Genomic DNA, 20,498 nt, shown 5'->3' with positions numbered 1-20,498 from the left:
ATCATGCTGCTCGTCAGACTGAGGACATTCTAGTTCTGGTGGAGGCTTTAAGAGAGGCTGAGCTGTTCAAGGATCACCCAGGCAGACAGTTCTCAGCATTCCCCCAATTTAGCAGAGATCTTTTGGCAAAACTCAAAAGCACTAACCTGAGTGGATGGGTGAAGTCCAAATTAAAGGAGTGGCAAGATCACCCTGTTTAAAAAAGGTTTTGAATGACCCCATATAATTGTAAATATTGTAAACAAAAGTATTTGTGTTTTTCTATATATTTGATTTGTAACAATTTTTTTTTTTTAATTTTCAAATTTGTAATATGTAAATATTAAAACAGTAAATTCTGTCAACATTATTTCTAGCGTCATTATTTCAAAGATGGCATTCTAAGGTGAAAAAATAACCCAGGTTTTCAGCAAAATATTTTTTTATTTGCATTTTTCACTGTTACTTGTATACAAAATTATTTACATTGTTTGCAGTGACAGTCATTCAAGGACGTTAGTACAATAGCATCTACTAGCCTGCTGCTGAGGGGTGCTAGTTTGACTCTGAACCGCTACTGTGTTGTGTTTCGATTTCAAAGTCCTCATCTTGCTCATCAAAATAACCTGTGAAATCAATGTCAGGCTCTGTGAAGCTCTCTTCAGGTAGAGTAGGCTCTGTGTATTCGAAATCGCCGAAAACCTCACTGATCACTAGGAGAATTTCGCTTGCATGCCGTGCTCTAAATACTGGAAGGTGGTTTGTAATATAAGCCAAGTCAAATATATAGGGACTGTGCTCGACTGCTGCTTCGATCAGTTCAGTGCCAAACCCAGTACAGACAGTCTTGTTAGTGATGAGTGGCATGTCTGGGACTAAAGTGCGCCTGTACTGCTGTAAGCAGGCCCGGATCACAGTCTTGTCTTCCTCAGTCACCTCTCTAGATCTAAGTGGAGTAGTACACACATTGGGTTCTACAGATTAATGTTTTGGAGTAGGCTCTACACAAACACCAGATGAACATGAACACATCGAGTGGCAGTAGGTGCAACAGAGATGACCCAGCTCCAAGCTTGTGGTGTGCTCTTCAAAGTGACTAAAGAGGGCTTTTCTAAAACAGCCCTGTGTCCCTGCATGAATCAATGCTTTCACTGTTTTATCAACCCTTGGTGATGCTTGTATATCATACAAAACTGCATGTGAAGGTAAAGAGTTTCTCCCAGCCCGCCCAACCTGTTGCACTATGTCTTCCACATCCTCTGGTGCCCCGTACATGACAACATGTGAGATATTAGGAAAATTGAGGCCCATCCCCAGTGCAGTTGTAGCAACAACAACCCTGCAGCTACCCTCACCCGTAAAGGATGCCAGCACTCTCTGTTTGTACTGTGGCAGTGTCTTGCTGTGGAACATTCCGATCAGCATGTTTTCAGCCTTATGCTCTGGATCTCTGTTTACCCATGCATCTTCTTCAAGTTTGGCTTTGAGACGGCAGAACACTCTTCCAACTGCCTTGAGTGATCTACAGTAAATAATGATAGGCAACATCAACAGTCTCTTCTCTCTGACCTCCGTCACCACCCAATCCATGCAGTCCAGGTCATGACTAGGAACATGCTTCAGCCCAAGCCTGATGTTGCTTCTGTTTGGGCTAACAGTAACTTGAGTTGCCTTCACCATGTTCAGCAGCGTGGTCACCCGGCCTCTGTTGACAATATCAGCAGATGCTGTCAAAGCCATGACAGGCGTGCCTGAAAGACAACACATGCATAATATGAAAAGGGGGGACCACAATAACCTAGGCAGCCACACTGCTTGGCCCCTAATAACAATCTTTTTACAGGATTAACTCACCTTCTTTAACAATTGATCTGAGTTCTCCCAGGCGGGCAAAGCTCTCTCTGAAGGCTAGGGAAAATTAAGACTCCAAGTAGCTTAGAGACATAGATACATCACACATATACATACAACAAGCAGGATTGCAAAAAGAAAGTCTAGGAATACAATCAACAAATAAGAATAAAGATACTATACACTAGACAATAAGGAAGATACTAAGAGAAAGATACTAAATAAAAAGACAACAAACAAGGTCCACATTAATGTGCTGAGGCAGTGTGATAAGGGTGACGGGGCAGGGAGTAACCCGATGGTACAGGAGATATCAGGTATGATTTGGTGAGGTGCAAAGAAGTAGGCTAAGGCAAGACAGTGCAAGTTTAAGTCAGTAGACCAGGATTAAATACTAAAAACTTGTCTAAACACTAAGTATTGGTAGCAGCAGAGAGATGGTTTGGCACTTAACAGCGATCTCTGATAGCTTTGTTTATGTGTCAGGACTTCCTGAATGTCACATGATAATGGCTCTTCTTCATGTGATCCATGGACTTTACTGAACACACTGCGCCCTCAGACTGTCAGTATGAATTGAAAACACAGTACATCACAGTATACATTGCTCATAATGATTAAATCGACGCATTTGGGTATAAATTCAATAAATATTATTCCTGTCTATAGAAATCTGATGTAAACCTATGAGAATCTATCAATATTTCTAGTTTGAGCTAAAAGCCCTGAGGGACGTTGTTTTGTCAAGCGCTGTCATGACGATCGCACGGGAGTTTTTTTCTGAATGAGAGCAGCTGACGCTCATAATTCACATTAAAGGTAACAACTCATTTACATAATTACATATCTCCTGACACAAATTAAGACATAACTGTCACTATAAGTTTCTCAGAATACAATAGTGGTCAAATACTGAAACTTGAGTCTTATATCTTTTTAATTATGTATAGTTTGTCAAGTTAATAACATTAAATTTGATAGTAACTTTAAACTATTTAAAAAAAACGCTTCAGAGCGCCCACGCACTGGTGAAGCTTAACAGGTTAACTTACCATTTATACGTGACGTGAACCTCATCGACTACGATCCCCACCAAGTTCTTCAGGTACACCTCTGAAGCAAGCATGCTCCGCCATTTCTCGTTGAGCCACGACTCGGGACTTCCAAATACCAGCTGGCAACGTCCGTCGAGGATGTCGTTTTCGTTTCTTCCTCCCAGCTGCATACCTGTAACACCCAATTTTCCAGCCTCTCTGATCTGATCCTCTATGAGGGCAATCAGCGGGGACACGATGATAACGATGGGGTGCTGCACTAGTCCCATTTCCTTAACTACCAGAGGAGCCATTTGGTAGATCAAGCTCTTGCCAAATCCGGTCGGGAGAAGGGCGAAAACATTGTTTCCACCAACAAAAGCCTTAAGAGCCGTTCTCTGATGTTCTTTTAATGAAACAATATTCGGTAGATTGGACAACACGGATGAAATAGCAGCATCAATGTTAACGCTTGCTTCCTCGATGCGAGCCGCCATTGTTGTCTGAATCAAAACAGTCTCACGGTCGCTTCTCCACTACGTCACATCTATGAAACTCCCGCCCTGCGTCCTGATTGGCTAAACCATAAAGTTGGTTGGAGAAATCACATTTCAATGGATCGGTTCCAGATGGATGTGAGTGAAGCTAGGCGGAGCGAAATTCATCTGGCTAGGGCCAGGTTATCCTTGCACAGGAACGGGAAGAAATCTCTCTATAATGACTTCGTAGGGGTCAAAGACAGACGTGGTGGCATAGGAGCTTCCGTAGTTGGTCACGCCCAAAGCGATTCCCATAGTGAAACACCTCACTCTGTTATCAAAGAACCCGGGATTACGTTAAGTAACCCATCGTTTTTGAGCGACTTCTTCCGCAGTTTTACCATGTGCATATAGCACAGTATCATCAGCATACATGATGATTTTACTCTTACACACAGTTGGTAGGTAATTTATGTAAAGGGTAAAAAGCAGGGGGCCCAGAATGGAACCTTAATGGTGATCTAAACCTTAAGATCTTAATGGTGATTTTTTGTTGTCAACCACAACGCATTGTTGTCTGTCATTAAGGTAAGATTGAATCCATGCTATTGTATTTGTGTCAAAAGAAAAAAAAATCAGATAGTTTGCTGATGAGAAGCTGATGGTTAACTGTATCAAAGGCCTTTCTCAAGTCCAGAAAGACCGCCCCTACCACACCTCCACCATCAAGACTGGATTTAATATCTTCTATCAAGTAGCAGCACGCAGACTCTGTGGAGTATCTTTTCCTGAACCCAAACTGGCAAGGATGTAATGCATCAGTGTGGTCGAGATGCTCTACTAGTTGTTCTGCCACCACCTTCTCAAAGATCTTACACTCAAAAAAATGATATGTTGGCATTAATTAACTTTTTTATGTAAACAGGTTCCACATAACTGGGTTACGTTAAACAAACATAATGTGTTCATGTAACTTAAACATAATGGAGTTAAGTAATTCTAAGCGACCTATTTAAACTCTGATCTGAGTGTTAAAGGAACACTCCGACTTTTTGGGACTTTAGCCTATTCACCTTATCCCCCAGAGTTAGATAAGTCCATACATACCTTTTTCATCTCCGTGCGTGCTATAAGTCTGTTTGACACACCCACCGCTAGCCTAGCTTAGCACAAAGACTGGATGTAAATGGTTGCAGCTAGCATACTAATCCAAATAAGTGACAAAATAGCGCAAACATTTTCCTATTTACATGTTGTGATTTGCATAGTCACAGAGTGTACAAAAAACTACGTCACATGAGATACAGACATATTTTAACACTTTAACAGTATAAATACTGGGAACTATATTTTCTGAAGGCGAAGCACTGCTACTTGGGCGGAGTAATAACCGCAGCACCTGAGACGCGCCGTGGTGAGGAGCAGAGAGTTCGTTCAGAGTTTGGGTACGGTACGTCTCAGGTGCTGCGGTTATCACTCCGCCCAAGTAGCAGTGCTTCGCCTTCAGAGAATATAGTTCCCAGTATTTATACTGTTAAAATATGTCTGTGTCTCATGTGACGTAGTTTTTTGTACACTCTGTGACTATACAAATCACAACATGTAAATAGGAAAATGTTTGCGTTATTTTGTCTCTTATTTGGATTAGTATGCTAGCTGCAACCATTTACATCCAGTCTTTGTGCTAAGCTAGGCTAGCGGTGGGTGCGTCAAACAGACTTATAGCACGCACGGAGATGAAAAAGGTATGTATGGACTTATCTAACTCTGGGGGATAAGGTGAATAGGCTAAAGTCCCAAAAAGTCGGAGTGTTCCTTTAAATGAACACTGAAGCGGTGTTAAAGTTAATGAGATAATTAAGTGAATAATTGAGTGATGATTGAGCATTATTGAAGACACCTGATGATAACAAGCAGAATCACTGAATGAGAAAACCAGAATTTAAAGTTACCATTATGGAGATCAGTGTGTGTTTTAGTTGGGCTCTTGACCCTCACGTCATTATCTTAAGATTTTTGTTTGGTTGCTGTACATGCGTTATAACAGTCAGATGAACAAATTAAAAACGTGATCTCATGCTGTTGGTTGTGTTTTAACATAATCATTATTTCACAATCATTTTACCTGAACTCATATAGAACCCAATTTCTGAGTTAAGTTTACCTTATTGATTATAGCAGCACTGCCATTATAGAGCATACCATTTTTAACCTTTTCAATGAAATCCAAATGATCAAATCTATACAAAAAAAAAAACCGTTGTATGCAAGCGCACACACAGACATCAATATTTAGCGTATCAATCTCAGCAATGGTGACAAACAGATCACCTCTAACCATAAGCTCATTATTTATTCATGCAGAAATGCATGATGGGAGCCATGAATGAGTTTTGATTGGTGGCACCCAGAATGCACTGCAACATGCTTTATAATTGTCACCATTGTTGAGATTCACAGGCTGATTATTGATGTCTGTGTGTGCCTTCATAAAATTTTCTTATTTTTTAGAAGTTTTTTTTAGTTTCTTTTTTATTGATTCTATCATTTGGATTCCATTTAAAAGGCTAAAAATGGTATGCTCTACAATGGCAGTGCTGCTATAATCCATAAGGTAAACTTAACTCAGAAATTGGGTTCTATACGAGTTCAGTGATTCAGGTCAAATTATAGTGATATAATGATTATGTTAAAACACAACCAACACCATCAGATCAACTTTTCTAATTGATCATCTGGTTGTTATAACTCATGCACCGCAGTCAGACAAAATATAAAGTTAATAAAGTGAGGGTCAAGAGCCCAACTAAAACAAACACTCATCTCCATAATGGTTGACTGAAATTCCGGTTTTCTCATTCAGTGATTCTGCTTGTTAACATCAGGTGTTCATGATTAATGCTCAATCATCACTCAATTATTCACTTAATTATCTGCTTCAGTGTTCAGTGTTTGTTTAACGTAACCCAGTTATGTGCATCCTGTTGACATAAAAAAGTTAATTAAAGCCAACATATCAGAACCTGTTGTCATAAAAAAGTTAATTAAAGCCACCATATCAGACCCTGATGACATAAAAAGTTAATTACAGCCAACATATCATTTATTTGAGTGTGTTGAAGTTACATGACCAAATTATGTTTGTTTAACGTAACCCAGTTATGTGCATCCTGTTGACATAACAAAGTTAATTTATGGAACCTGTTGACATAAAAAGTTAATTAAAGCCAACATATCATTTTTTTGAGTGTAGAGATGGCTGGCAGAATGCTAATAGGTCGATATCACATTCATGTGAAAAAATGGACTAAAGCAAAGCCAAGCTTTGAACACTTTATAAAAGAGATTAAACAATATGGTAATACATTAGATAAAATTAAAGGTTCTCTAAGCGATCCTGGGTGACGTCACTTCTTGTTGACGTTCGAACTATGTCAAACAAAACGGAGGCTAGCTAGACCCTCCCTCTTCCTCATCCGCACACTAACCCCCCAAACCCTTCTTGTCGGTCATTGGCTGGAACAGTTTGTTATGTTTCGGGGAGCGGGTCGCCGCAGTTTGTTTTTGTTGCTGTTTGTGGAGCCTGGGCTGTCTACAGAGATCGCGTTTCTTTACAGTGTGTTCAGGGGACAGGCAGCCAGCGGATAGTGAGGAGATGTTTGCTGTATGTGACAAAAAATGTTTTGGCCTAAAAAACGCGTGACATCGCTTAGAGCACCTTTAAGAACAAGAAAGCAAGAAAGATCTATGAAGCTTTTTGTTACCTTAATTATTGTAATTTTACCCCTGGCATGATCTTTTTTTCTTTTTCTTTTTTGATTGTTATTTTGTACTTGTTGTGAGATGTATTTTCATATACAATTGACTTTATGCACAGCTGCACTACTTCCTGAAGTGTCTGATTATTGTTGCTATGACTACTGAGGTCAGGCACACCTGAATTAATCAGTGTGTCCAATAATGTAAGACAGGAAATAATAGAAAAGTACTCTTCACATTATAGGGAAGCATCCACACTGTAAAACATTAAATGATCAATAAGTTATTACAAAATATGTTTTTACATTACTTTAACTCGTCAAAATAAGTTTTCAACTTAAATTTTTTTTTAAGTGAGTTTCATTTAAGGAGAAATGACTTAATCAAGCTGATTGAACTTAAAAATGTAAGGTAGCAACTTTTGTTACAGTGCAGCTGGCTTTTGTGATTATTATGAAATATCAGAAACAATAGAACATGTGCTTGTTATGTTATGTTGTTTGTTGCAGGAATTATGAAAAGGAGAGAAATGACATGATGGAAGAAATGGAAAAAAATTAGGAATAACATGATGTGTAATAAAGAAAATATGGAATTCTGGAGAAGTGGAAGATATCTGAACTGCTCCCTAAAAGAAATGTGACCATTCTTGTTTTTCCTGTTTGTTTGTTTTTTGTTTTTTTATTGAATATTGCAGTGTGCATTCTAAATGATTTCTGTGCACATCGTTAATATTTTAAATTCATATGCCTCATAATCTTGAATCAGAATAACTTCCTCTTGCAGCATCTCTTCTCTTCTTTGATGACGAGGGCGGGGCAACCTGTCAATCACACGAGATCCACCAATAGCAAACCACAACCACCCAATCAATTCCCCACAGACACAATCTCATGTGAGGGACCCTCATCCTAAAATTTAAAGGATGGAAAAAGACTCAATTTATACCGAGATAAATATGTGTAAATTATTATTTGTAAAATAAATTTTAAAAAGTTTATATAGTTCTGTACTGTTTATTATTTATGTTTATTTTAATCTATTTTTGATAATTTATTTCAATGCATTTTATTCATATATTAATATCGATTTTTTTTTTATCTAATATTTGTTATTTATGTATTTTATACATTTAGTTATACCAAATTCGTATTTGAAATCATTTTTTATTTATCTTAATCTTATTAGTTTTTTTATTTTTATTTATTTGAAAACTTTTCCCTGGACCCCTCAGTGCTGTCTCTATGTGTAAAACACATGGTTCCTCAGAGATGAGACATGGACGCTTCAGACTCCTGTCCACTAGCCGGCGCAAATGCACACCATAACACCGCAATATTATGCGAAGAAGAGATATGGCGATCTCCTGTGAGCGCGTCGTAGAGGACCTTATTGGGACTTTTCGAGAGTCTTTAAAAGCTCACGGTTTTGAAATTTATCCCTTTAAGGTAAAATGTCCGCCTCCACGAACATAATAAAATCAAACAATCTCGATAATGAAAGTATTTGGCGTCTGTATGTTATAGTGGTGCATGTATTACAATATCAAGTCTATCCATGTGAAACTAGTTCTGCTCATCTTTTCATAAGCAGTCAAACCCACCTGTGCACTTGCGCAGAAGTGGGGAATAAACATGTTTAGACGTCACTTATGGATACAGCTCTGAATGTGACTACTAAAAGTGTTGAGCTGAGCTTCCAGTCTGTATGTTTGTTACTCATAATATTTGTGTTTTATGGCAGGTTGGCTGGTACAATGCAGTGCTCTCTCCTGGCCATCACCTCCCTTACCCAGCAGACACTCTGGCTGTGGTGGTCCTCAGCACTCCGGCCATGTTTGAGCGCTCGTTCCTGCCCTTCTTACAGAGCCAGCGCTGCGAGGGCCTCAGGGACCCCATAGACCAGTGCAGCGCGCACACCGTCTCAGCCTGTGTCTCACTGGTATGATTCAGTACAGGACAACAAAGATGATCTACACTGCCTCTGCTTTTTCTTCTGGTTCACAATCACATCATAACTTGACTCCTTTTGTGGTTAGATTTGCTTTTCTGTTTTTATCTAGAGCAGAGTTTTCTAACTGGGGTCCGGGTCCCACAGGGTAGAATAGCTTAGATAAAAACAGTGTAAAAAAATGAATAAAATAATAAGATTCAACTAAATTAAATTATTAAATTTGATTCAAATGAAAAATAAATAAAACCAAATAAATGAACTTGTAAATCAGGTAGCGCTCTGAATCAGCATGCACCAATGCTACAATTTTCTGTCATAATCATTTTATAATTTGTTAACAAACAAATATTCATTACCTCTATGAGCTCATTGTTTCTGCCTTAAATTATTACATTGTTTAAATTAATAAATGTTTAGCTAACTGTGATTTGTATATGTACATTTCTGAAATACATAACTTAGACAGTTTCCTCTGATAACAGATCACTCTAAATTGTAATGTGGACTCGTGCATTTTCTGTAAAGCTTCTTTGAAACTATGTGTATTGTGAAAAGCGCTATACAAATAAATGTGAATTGAATTGAACTTTACAATAAAGTTCATTTGTTAACATTAGTTAATGTATTAACTAACAATGAACAATTACATGTTACTGTATTTATTAATATTGGTTAATGTTATTTAATACAAATACAGTCGTTCATTGTTAGTTCAGAGTGCATTAACTAATATTAACAAATATAACTTGATTTTAATGTATTAACAAACTGCATTGCAATTTACATTAACTAAGATTAATAAATGCTGTAGAAGTATTGTTAATTCTTAGTTCATGTACATTATAAAGTGTTATAAGTGTTAAATAAATTAGTTGATACATTAGATTAATAGAAATTGATTAAAATAAATCAAATTGATTTGAATAAATAATAAATTAATGCATTTGATTAAAATAAATAAATTTTGATTTAAATAAAATAAATATAATAAACCTGATAAATAAATAACAAGAAGGAGAGCTGAGTGATTAAAATAAGTAACTAAATAAATAAATACATTGATTCAAATAAATAAGATTACACAATAAGTAAATGGATTTTGATTTTAATAAAGAATTAATATATTTGATTACAAAACATTTAACTACTACAATTAGTAGAAAAATGCAGTAATGTAATAGAAAATAAATATTTTTCACATTTATAATTAAAATTTTCCACAGTATTAATTGGGTCTTTATACATGAATATATATATACATTTTAGGGTGGGGGTCCCTCACGTGAGGATGATCATATTTTGGGGTCTGTAGCATCTAAAAGTTCCTGTTTCCATTATCCGACCATATGTTTATCTCTCTCTCTCTCTCTGTTTTCTCTCAGTGTTTTCCCGATCAGTCTGTGGATGTCAGTTATGATTATGAGATGCTGCCCAGCAGAAGACCCAAGTTCCTCGCACAGACCGCCGCACACATATCAGGAGCAGCGTATTACTACCAGAAATCAGACATCCACAGTCCACCGTGGGCTGATCAGGTAAGCCAGACACTTTCATCATGTTTATCATGCTTTATGATATCAGTCGATCGAAATATTTCACTTTGATTCATCAGAAAACAAAATTATTAGGGCTGTGACAGGCGTATGAAAAAAACAACATATTACAACTCTAAGTTTCATGCAATTTAAAGCATGCTAAGAGTCTCAAAAGCATCCAAAAAGAATATTAAAGTTTGACGCATTCCCATGCCAACAGTATTCACGAAGATATCAAGAATCCTTTCACAGGTGTACATCTGCGGTGTCTTGACAAAGACTGAAGCAAATCGGGTAAAAATAAGAGGGCGATTTCAAAGCATTTTGAAAGTAACAGATTTCCTGCTGCCAGTTGGTGGCGCTATAACTTTGACTCACAATAGTCACATTCATGTGATCGACCTCTTACAGCAGACACACAGCTGAAGTTTCATCATAATCAATTTTTTGTCCTAAATTTGTTTCAACGCCACTGCCAATCCGTTTGAGATATCAAAAATCCGCTCGCAATTTAGCAATAGGGATGGGCATTTTTCAAAAATATTGCATTCGAATATTCGGGCTCATAAAAATTGAATATTCGTTTATTTAAATGGCGTTTAATGAAAAAGACGTTATTTTTTAAGTAAACATTTTTTTTCACGTTTTTGTCACCATTTCTGAACAAGCTTACAATTAGGCAATATACAAACAAGCTTACAATATATGTTAAAGTTTTCTTTTAGTTGAAAACATTAAATAGTAGGCCTATGTGTAAACAAAAAATATAAAAAACAAAAGCATTAATAAAAGCATGTAATAAAAGCATGCTTAGCAGCGCGAACGCCTAATAAAGCAGATTGCGCCAGATATCGTACAGAACGTACACACACGTTCACGCACATTATCGTGTTTATATTGTTTCACGTTTTTATTGAGAAAAACAATAATATCCACATGCAGGGGCGCCGCCAGCAATTTATGCTCGAGGGAGAAAAGGCGCTTCGCTGACAGACGCTTCAGAGACACAAAGATAACGGTGTTCTAAGTTTCTAACAGCACTTTGCGTTTTCTGTTCTTAAACCGGTCTCCCTCAACGAAACCTAAAGGAAGTATATGTCTCAAAATCATTTTGCTATAAGATAAGTTATCATCGCGGATCACGCGGGGTCCAGCTGCGCTTACCTGCAGTCGTGAATGCAGTGTTGGACAGCTGCCTTTCCTCATTCGACTGTTTGGATTTCATGTGATTTTTTCATTGTGTTGATGATATTATAACTCAGATTAATTAATTAATTGGATCAAAAGTAATTCCATGTAGTAAGATCATTTTCAAGTAATTCCAAACTTCGGGAGGCAGACGACAACATTATGTGATCAAATACACACAACTTGTTAACACACTCCACAGCGCCACCCAGTGCATTTAATTATAACTGCGAGTCAGTGGTTGGGATTTATCATGGATTCACTGCATTTACGGCCAGCATAGCAATGTAGTAAAATTCGAATAGTATTTTATTTTTCGAATAATAATTACAGATCGAATATTCGAAAATTCGAATATTCGTGCACATCCCTAGTTTGAGATATCAAAAATCCGCTCGCATTTTAGCATCCTTAGTGTCTTCATGTTGACTGAGTTCTGTTGTGATCGGATGAATGCCCCGTATATCACATTCCAGATAATTTTCCAAAAACCAATAATAGCCAACTTCCTGTTGGGCTGGCGTATGACTTATGCGTACGAGTGCGAAAGTTGTCCGGCTTGATGAGATCTATAAGTGTATGAAGTAGGGCTGGGTACCGAGTTCGGTACTTTTTAGGTACCGACCGAATTGCCTCGATACTACCGAGTATCGAAACATGTCTTGTTTTTCGGTACCAAATTTCGGTACCTAAGTGGTTAATCTCGTCAACGTCAGTGAAACAATAAGCATTCAGTATGATTGGCTGTGGCGGAAAAACACTAGTTTACGCGGCTGCCCAGAGACGCGGCTCGTCGCACTTGAGGCTGTAGTGTGTGTGTGTGTGTGTGTGTGTGTTAGAAGCGCACAGAATACACTTGAGAGTAATGGTGTGTTCACACCGAACGCGAATAGAGCGTCAAATACGCGTATATCGCGTCTAGTCAGACGCTTAAATCTTCCGCTCGAGTTCAAATTTTTCAACTTGCGCAGAAGACGTTCGCGGCAAACGCATAATTCGCGACGCCCGCGAATGATGCGTCTATTCACGTCTTTGCATTGACTTTGTATGTAATCTACTCGCACAAATAATTAAATTCGCTTTCGGTGTGAACAAGCCATTAGTAAACACTTGTTCATTAATAAATAATTAAAATATCTCCTTGCTATTGTTTCCACATCCATAATTATTAGGCTACTTTTGCCAGTGCTTTGCGGCAAGCTTCACGTGCTGAGCGCGAGGCAAATATCCCGCCCCCCAGTAGCCTATATTTAATTTAATTCACATTTATTTGTATAGCATTTTTCACAATAGATATCGTTTCAAAGCAGCTTTACAGAAAATGCATGTGTCTAAATTACAATTTAGAGTGATCTGTTATCAGAGGTGACAGTGTAATGCATTTCAATTAATTTTCATTCAGTTTCATTGTTAAACAATGCATTAAGGCAGAAACAATGAGCTCATTGAAGTAAAGAGTATGTTGTTAAATGATTAGGAAACATAGAAAACTTAAGCATTGGTGCTTTTTTACAAACTCAAAATATGAGTGTAAAAAAGTAAACAAACTGAAAAAGAAAATAAATTAGGTAATGTTATATTGTTAAAACTGGTTACATAAAATTGGTATCGAAAAAAGTATCGTTCAGGAACCGGTATCGAAGTCAAGGTATCGGTATCGGTATCGAACATTTTGTTACGATACCCAGCCCTAGTATGAAGTTGAAAAGGGGTTACAGAGCCCCTCAAATACAACCTTATAAAACGGTCCTATGTGCGAGCAAAGTTTCAAGAGTTTTTTAACATGTTAAGGGACGCAAAAGTGCCTGAAACAGGGGTGGAGTGGGACCAAAAAATCTACCGGGAAATTTCGTAGACCATAGGGGGGGGGTATTTTCTTGGTAATTTAAAAAAAAAATAGATTAAGAAAGCCACCGGTACTGGTCATATCTATGGTTAGATTGATTTGTTTAGATCCAGTGAAGTCGTGTCATAGGAGTAATTTGCGGGTGGGACGGATGGGACATGTCCTCACCACTTTTTGAAACATTGAGGCACGGATGTACCTAATACAAATAAATAAAACATCTCCAGTTAAGTAGCAGAGCATTCATTTAGTTCGCTATTAAATAAGAGATCTAGCGCAAAAGATCTTCCACTAGACCATTGCTTCTCAATTATGTTCTGTTACGCCCCCCCCTAGGAAGAAGTAAACATATCGCGCCCCCCAACTCTCCGCCGCGACTGTAAATAGTATCATTTGTCTATAAAATTGTTATAAGTACACTTCTGCATAACATTGTATCCTTATTAACATTAAAGAAAACAAAAAAAGAAAGAAATGTAGATCAACTTACAACAAAGAATAACTTTATTAACATTGTTTTTTAGTCTGTAACAGAAAGGACTTAAAGTGCATCAATTTGCCTGAAAAAAAAAAATCAATCCTTATTTAAACTGTAAACATTTTTTGACCATTTGATACTGAAAAATAAAATGAAATATAATCAATAATAATAAATTCAAATTGATCAGCAACATTAACTATATATAACAATATATAAAACACTTTGACCTATAAAACAAAAATGATGGAAATGAGGAAGTCAGGATTAACACTGACTTATACAATGAGCACGTTTTGCAGTGCACAGCTTTTCGAAGCGGGGTTTGAAGCATGATACTGCAACTCTCAGCTCCTGCTCGATGTTTAGCTGGACCTGTACCCGGTCTTCAGTGCAGCAACAGCAGAGAAGCCAGTCTCACAAAGATAAGGTGTTGCAAAAGGAAGAACAATTGGATACCGCCTCTCTACACTCAGCCAGAATTCACTCAGTGTCTGTGATGTGGACCTCAGTCTCAATGTGGAGTCAGACGTCATATCAATGAACTGGTCCTCCTCTGCAGAGCTGAAACCAGTTGGAGCAGGTGCATTGAAAGGATCTCTCACCCAGTCATATTGGGAACTGTTTTCAGGGAAGTACTTTTGAAAGAATCCCATCAGTGATGAAATATGCTCCTTAATATATGGAATTACTGAGGTGGCTTCATAGTCAGGTTCTCGAATGAATCAGTATTTCCTTCATCAATTCGCCTGCCCCGTATTGCAAGCTTTCGAGTGAAGGGCTGATCTTGTCTGTGACCTGAGGGAGGTGTTTATCTTTCCCTTGAAGCTGTAGATTTTGTTCATTTATCTTTCCAAATATGTCACTCAGGGAGGCCAGTTTTTCCAGGAAGTTCTCATCACTAAATTTGTGTGCTCCTGCTCTAAAAACATTCTTATCTGCTCTCTTGATGCCAGTGCTTCTCTGTGTATAACACAGTGTGTCCACTCAGCATTAGGTGAGACCTTCTTGATGAGTGCCCGAAGTCCTCTTCTCATCACCATCACTGCAACACCAATGCAGTTCTCCCACTTCAGCCCATTCTCAATCAGGAAGCAGTCCAGCATTTTGAATAGCTCTTCAGCTGTGGTTCTGTCTCTGACCTATTTACAAAAAAGGAGATCCTCTCACAGGGAGTTTGTCATGTCAAAACGCACATAAGCGATAAACAAACAGTCTTTGTTGCTGTCAGTTGCTTCATCGAACTGTAAGGCAAAACGTTTCTCTACCAGCTGTTCTTTAAGATCGTTAGCAATGTCATTTACGTCTAGCGACAGTGTCATTGGACAGAGGGATAGTTTTATTTTTGCAGCACTTGCGTCATCCAGCATGACAGAGACCATGTCTAATGCTGCAGGCAGGATCAGCTCCTCTACTGTGGACTGGGGTTTTTTGCACTGAGCAATTTGGTACGCCACCTTATATGATGCTAACTAGGGATGGGAATCGAAAACCGGTTCCACTCGAGAACCGGTTCTAAAATTTACGATCCATCGATATTGTATGCCCTCGACGTTAACGAGTCCTCTTATCGATGCTCCTGCTCTGTCCCTTTTGTCCTTTATCAAGCACCATAGCACCGCGTCCAAAGCTAATCTTTGTCCTGCAAAGTCTTATTTGATCAGTGAGTAAAATTGTCTCTCTCTGGTAATGTAGATGAACCGCTGCGCTTGTGACAGGGCGCATGTTAAACTGATCGAGCAGAGAGAGAGAGAGAGAGAGAGAGAGCGAGAGAGCCCCGGTCGCGCGCACGCACTCTCTCTCTTCGGAGCAAGGCGAAAGTAGGCTTCACCGTCTCAAAACTAAGCGCTGTCTTCCTCTCTCCCTCGCACATATTAATCAAAATAAACGACACGATGGTAAGGTAGGGAGACTAAAGTTTTTTGTGGAGCATTCGGAGATTTGTTTTTCCTGAATTGCCGCTGGGTGTGAATTGTGCCAAAATACGTTGCCTTATCTTCTCTGAAAAGTGTTCCGCACATTCAGCTGACATAATCACACTTCAAATAAACGAAAAAAACGATCCAGTGATGAAATGTTTTCTGTGATGACACACATCTTGTGGGATGTCCCAACTGCCGGGATAATCACACAACGAGCACACGTCCGATAATGACACGTCCAATTCGCGAACTAATTACTCATTTGAACCGATTCGTTTTAATGAATGGTTAAAACAAATGATCTTTCCAACACTGAACTCACGGGGCGTTTAATCGGTGTATAACTAATCGGTAACACTTTACAATAAGGTTCCATTTATTACATAAAAAGTACAGTTTGCTTAGTCAAGTGTAAGCTTTAAAACAAATAAAACAACTTGTTTTTTCCCCCGAAAAAGACTACTTTTTCCCTCACAGTGCTATCAGGAATCGATAAGAGAATCGTTAAAGAATTGGATCGATAAGCAGAATCGTTAGTGGCATTGATATTGATAAAATCTTATCAATTCCCATCCCTAATGCTAACAGTGTTCGCTGGTTTACTGAAGTAGCATTCACAAAGCGGGACGATTGTTGGGAATATTCGACACGTTTTCGCTGATAAAACTCAAGCGGCTTATCAGCGTGATTGGGGTGTAATGTCTTTAAGTGACGCCTTAATTTATTTGGCTTCATGCTGTCCGCTGTCAACATTTTTAGACACAGTAAACATACCGGTCTTTCCTCGTCTCCCACCGTAGTCACAGTGAAGCCAAGCGCTACATACGCTTCGTCATATTTCCCCGTCTTAGCTTTCGGGAGACTGACGTTTGTCTCATTATCTCTGCCTCTCTCCGCCTTTCTTTTCATCCCTGTTAAATATTTTTCCATGGTGTCTCTTAAGGGTTTGTCATCTGCACTTCATATCTCCTGCTCTGTGCTGTGTGCTCTTGTTCGGTGAAAAAAAACCCTACTTCCTGCGGCAAAAAAAAAGCATGTTCCCCGGGGTCACACGCGCCCCCCCCCCTGGCATCGCTCCGAGCCCCCTCAGGGGGGCGCACCCCACTGTTTGAGAAGCACTGCACTCCGTTGAAGAACTCGAACAAAATCTGCAGATCGATGCATTTATTTACGGGTTGAGCAGAGAGGCTGCACAGAAAAGTCCCGACTCTCCCGATTGCCACTCCGCCTCTGGCCTGAAAGGTCAAAAATAAAAATGTACCTAAGGAAACCAATAGGGCCTTCACCATTTAAGGGCTTGGGCCCTAATTAGATCAGTTGATAACTGTGATAAAAATATTCAAACACGCTAACTAGAAGTGTGTACTGAGAATCTCCATGTCTTCCTGAATCTATCTAGAATCTGTATCACAGTTTGTGTATGTCATTGTGTTGCACATAGTCTATATGTGACTATAGTCACCCCCTAACCCTAACAAGTATCATGCAAGCCGTCTCGTCTATGCTAATGTGGAATGGAAAGATATTGTCTGCTGTTCCTGAAAGTCTTTCTCCTTATTCTACACAGAAGATGTTTGGAGTCTGTATACACCCCAGGCTGGGCGGCTGGTTTGCTATACGAGCCCTGCTGGTCTTCCAGGATGTGCGGGTGGGAGCGGATCTCCAGCAGAAAGATCCTCCAGACTGTGTGCGCTCACAGGAGGACCGGATCGACCTGCTGGAGAGGTTTAACTTCCGCTGGCAGGACGGGAGCTACAGAGACATTGTGCCCACAGAGGAGAGGTACTCAGACCAGCAGAGAGAGTATTTCACCACTCCTCCAGGCCAGCGGGGGGAGCTGCTCAGACGGTGGGGCTTTCTGACGGAGACGGACACTGACAAGCAGAGCTCCACAAACAAACAGGGCTGATTACACACTCTCATAGCTGTTTTCCCAAAGATGTGCTCTGCTGTGTGGAAGACACATATCAAATAAAAAAGGCAATTGAGGCTTTTTTTCTTGCAGTTTCAAGCTTATATCTCACAATTCGGCCTAGTTTGTATTTGCAAAAAAAAACTTGCATATGGTTATTTTGAATTGCATTCAATGTATTAAGATACTGTGAACATGAACATTCTACAGGTGTCTCACTGTAATCGCTATTCCACTACAGAGAAAATGTATGTACATTTATAAATACTCATTTGTTTTTGTTTTATTTAATAAAACAAAGAGAATTAGGGTTGAGGATTCTGTCATGGGAAAGTACACCCGCCAGCTTTTAAGAGGCCTTTTTTAATATTTTAATAATTTTATAAATTACAGCTAGAGGGCACTCCACCCCAGACTATTGCCACTCAGTATTGGACTTCATTTCCCATCATCCTCTGTCCGCTTTCATCATCACTGATTGTCCACAGCTGTTTCTCATTAGTCCATCAGCTCTTTCTATAAAAGCCTGGTTCACTCTCTCTCTGTCTGTTAAACTGCAATGCTGAGCCAATGTTTCTTGTGTTTCCCCTGTCTTGGTTTTTTTGTTTGTTTCCATTGTAACTGAACAGTTGCAATTTGTATCTTGTAATTATAGAAAGCTTTAAAATAATATATAGGTAAAATAATTTAAAAGCAATACTTCACGACCCTTATTAAATATTTTGCAGTTTAACTTAATAATGTGTCCTTACTATTTTTATGTCTCGTTTTGTAAAAGCAATGAGTAAACCAACGCCATGCTGTATTGCAGAGATGGGAAATCAATTAAAGTATATATATATATATATATATATATATATATTGTATAAAGTGTTTTCATGGCAGGTTTACTGATTATCAAACATGACTGAATGTATAGGTGCATATTTCCATTATGCGAAACTGTTTTTACCATTAGCAAGTCTCTTGAACTTCACCGAACAAATGTTTACTCAAATATTATTCAAATCAGCAACAGATATGGAGCAAACAATCATCTAAATCAGACTGTATTTTGCTGTTTAGTGATTGTGCAACTGCAACATCAAACCACATGTACAGTATCAAACTTATGCAGAAGTGTTATGAACTGTTCTGAGACGCAAAGGCAGAGAATCCAAATGCAGTAGTTTATTAAAGAGTAATACAGGCAAAAGGTCAAAACACAGGCAAACAATCCAACCCGATACCAGGGCAAGAACTCAGGCAAACAGGGTTAATCTAAGAGATAGCCGAACAGGAGAAAACTGGAAAACAGACAACAACAACCTTTATTTATAAAGCACATTTAACACAATACAAATTGATCCAAAGTGCTGTACATAGTGCATAGCAGGACTACACTATAAAAAACAACAATTACAAGTTTCCAAAAGCTAAAGAATAAAAATGTGTTTTAAGAGTAGATTTAAAAATGTCCAATGAAGGATCAGACCTCACATGGTACAGGAGACCAGTCCAAAGCTTGGCCAGCCACAGAAAAGGCCCGGTCACCCTTTGATTTGTAGCGACATCGTGACACATTTAAAAGCAAGTGATTTGAAGATCTAAGTGCCCTAGCAGGACAGTGTGGCACAATAAGATCACAAATATACCTTGGTGCACGGCCACAACGCCTTATAAACAAACATAAGCATCTTAAAATCAACTCTAAACTTAATGGGAAGCCAGTGAAGCGATGCCAAAACAGGAGAAATATGATCCCTCTTTCTAGACCCAGTCAAAAGTCTTGCAGCTGCATTTTGAACAATTTGTAATCGAGATAGTGAAGATTGAGGAAGACCAGAATAAAGAGAGTTGCAATAGTCTAATCGTGATGTTACAAATGCATGAATTGCAACTTCTAAATCTTTGCTTGAAAGAAGGTTCTTCAACTTTCCAATATATCTTAAATGGAAAAAGCTTCCTCTAATAATAGCACTAATTTGTTTATCAAAAAATAGTGAAGAGTCAAAGATCACTCCAAGGTTTTTGATTTGTTTGCATACGTTTGTTGAGAGAGGACCTAACTGGGCTTGCAGAGCAGGAGAGGAATCTGCCGGACAACCCAGAATTAAAACCTCTGTTGTATCCTCATTTAGCTGCAGAAAATTACTTGATATCATCTACACATTCCAATAACACATCAAATGAAGCAGTGGTGTCAAGCCTTACTGGAAGGTAAAGCTGAGAATCATCTGCAAAACAGTGATATGAAATGTTGTACTTCTGAAAAATGAGGGCCAAGGGGAGCATATAAAGGGAAACCAATAAAGGTCCCAAAATGGATCCCTGGGGCACACCAAACAAAACAGGCGCAGATGACGGGGAACAATCTCCTAAATTTACAGAAAAAGTCCTCTTTTCGAGGTAGGAAGCAAACCATTGTAATACAGTGCCCTTGACACCTACACTCTTAGAACAGATGTGTTAAAAACAACACATAATGTGTTAAATTTTAACACATGTACTGAATCAGCTCAGGGACAACACATATTGTGTCAAATTTGACACAACTTATGTGTCCCTTTCTTTAACACATCT

The 20,498-nt window shown here is 38.6% G+C and overlaps 2 protein-coding genes across 2 annotated transcripts; one reads left to right on the top strand and one right to left on the bottom strand.

Annotated features, from left to right (window-relative positions):
• Nucleotides 1–450: 450 nt before the first annotated feature.
• On the bottom strand, nucleotides 451–3,178 carry LOC130088215 (ATP-dependent DNA helicase RecQ-like). Its single transcript, XM_056254921.1, has 4 exons — nucleotides 2,903–3,178; nucleotides 2,674–2,680; nucleotides 1,834–1,887; nucleotides 451–1,730 (listed from the first exon to the last, which is right to left on the bottom strand). The coding sequence occupies exons 1-4, from the start codon at nucleotides 3,176–3,178 to the stop codon at nucleotides 961–963; spliced, it is 1,107 nt and encodes a 368-aa protein (XP_056110896.1). The 3' UTR covers nucleotides 451–960.
• A 5,279-nt stretch (nucleotides 3,179–8,457) lies between these two features.
• mmachc (metabolism of cobalamin associated C) lies at nucleotides 8,458–18,028 on the top strand. Its single transcript, XM_056245786.1, has 4 exons — nucleotides 8,458–8,550; nucleotides 8,846–9,043; nucleotides 10,438–10,590; nucleotides 17,592–18,028. The coding sequence occupies exons 1-4, from the start codon at nucleotides 8,458–8,460 to the stop codon at nucleotides 17,931–17,933; spliced, it is 786 nt and encodes a 261-aa protein (XP_056101761.1). The 3' UTR covers nucleotides 17,934–18,028.
• The last annotated feature ends 2,470 nt before the right edge of the window (nucleotides 18,029–20,498 follow it).

The sequence above is a fragment of the Rhinichthys klamathensis genome, unplaced genomic scaffold (genome assembly GCF_029890125.1).
Source record: "Rhinichthys klamathensis goyatoka isolate OS25496 unplaced genomic scaffold, OSU_Roscu_1.1 h1tg000001l_1, whole genome shotgun sequence".
NCBI lineage: Eukaryota > Metazoa > Chordata > Actinopteri > Cypriniformes > Leuciscidae > Rhinichthys > Rhinichthys klamathensis.
Note: the sequence above shows the minus strand (reverse complement) of the source record. Positions and strands in the feature narration are given on the sequence as shown.

What these genes read in the sequence shown, in the direction of transcription:
- LOC130088215 (XM_056254921.1), bottom strand. Translation starts at nt 3,178, where the DNA reads ATGGCTCCTCTGGTAGTTAAGGAAATGGGACTAGTGCAGCACCCCATC. An exon ending in CAGATCAATTGTTAAAGAAG is followed by an intron (nt 1,731 to 1,833) that starts GTGAGTTAATCC and finishes GTTGTCTTTCAG; the next exon opens with GCACGCCTGTCATGGCTTTG.
- mmachc (XM_056245786.1), top strand. Translation starts at nt 8,458, where the DNA reads ATGGCGATCTCCTGTGAGCGCGTCGTAGAGGACCTTATTGGGACTTTT. An exon ending in TTGAAATTTATCCCTTTAAG is followed by an intron (nt 8,551 to 8,845) that starts GTAAAATGTCCG and finishes GTTTTATGGCAG; the next exon opens with GTTGGCTGGTACAATGCAGT. An exon ending in TCTCAGCCTGTGTCTCACTG is followed by an intron (nt 9,044 to 10,437) that starts GTATGATTCAGT and finishes GTTTTCTCTCAG; the next exon opens with TGTTTTCCCGATCAGTCTGT.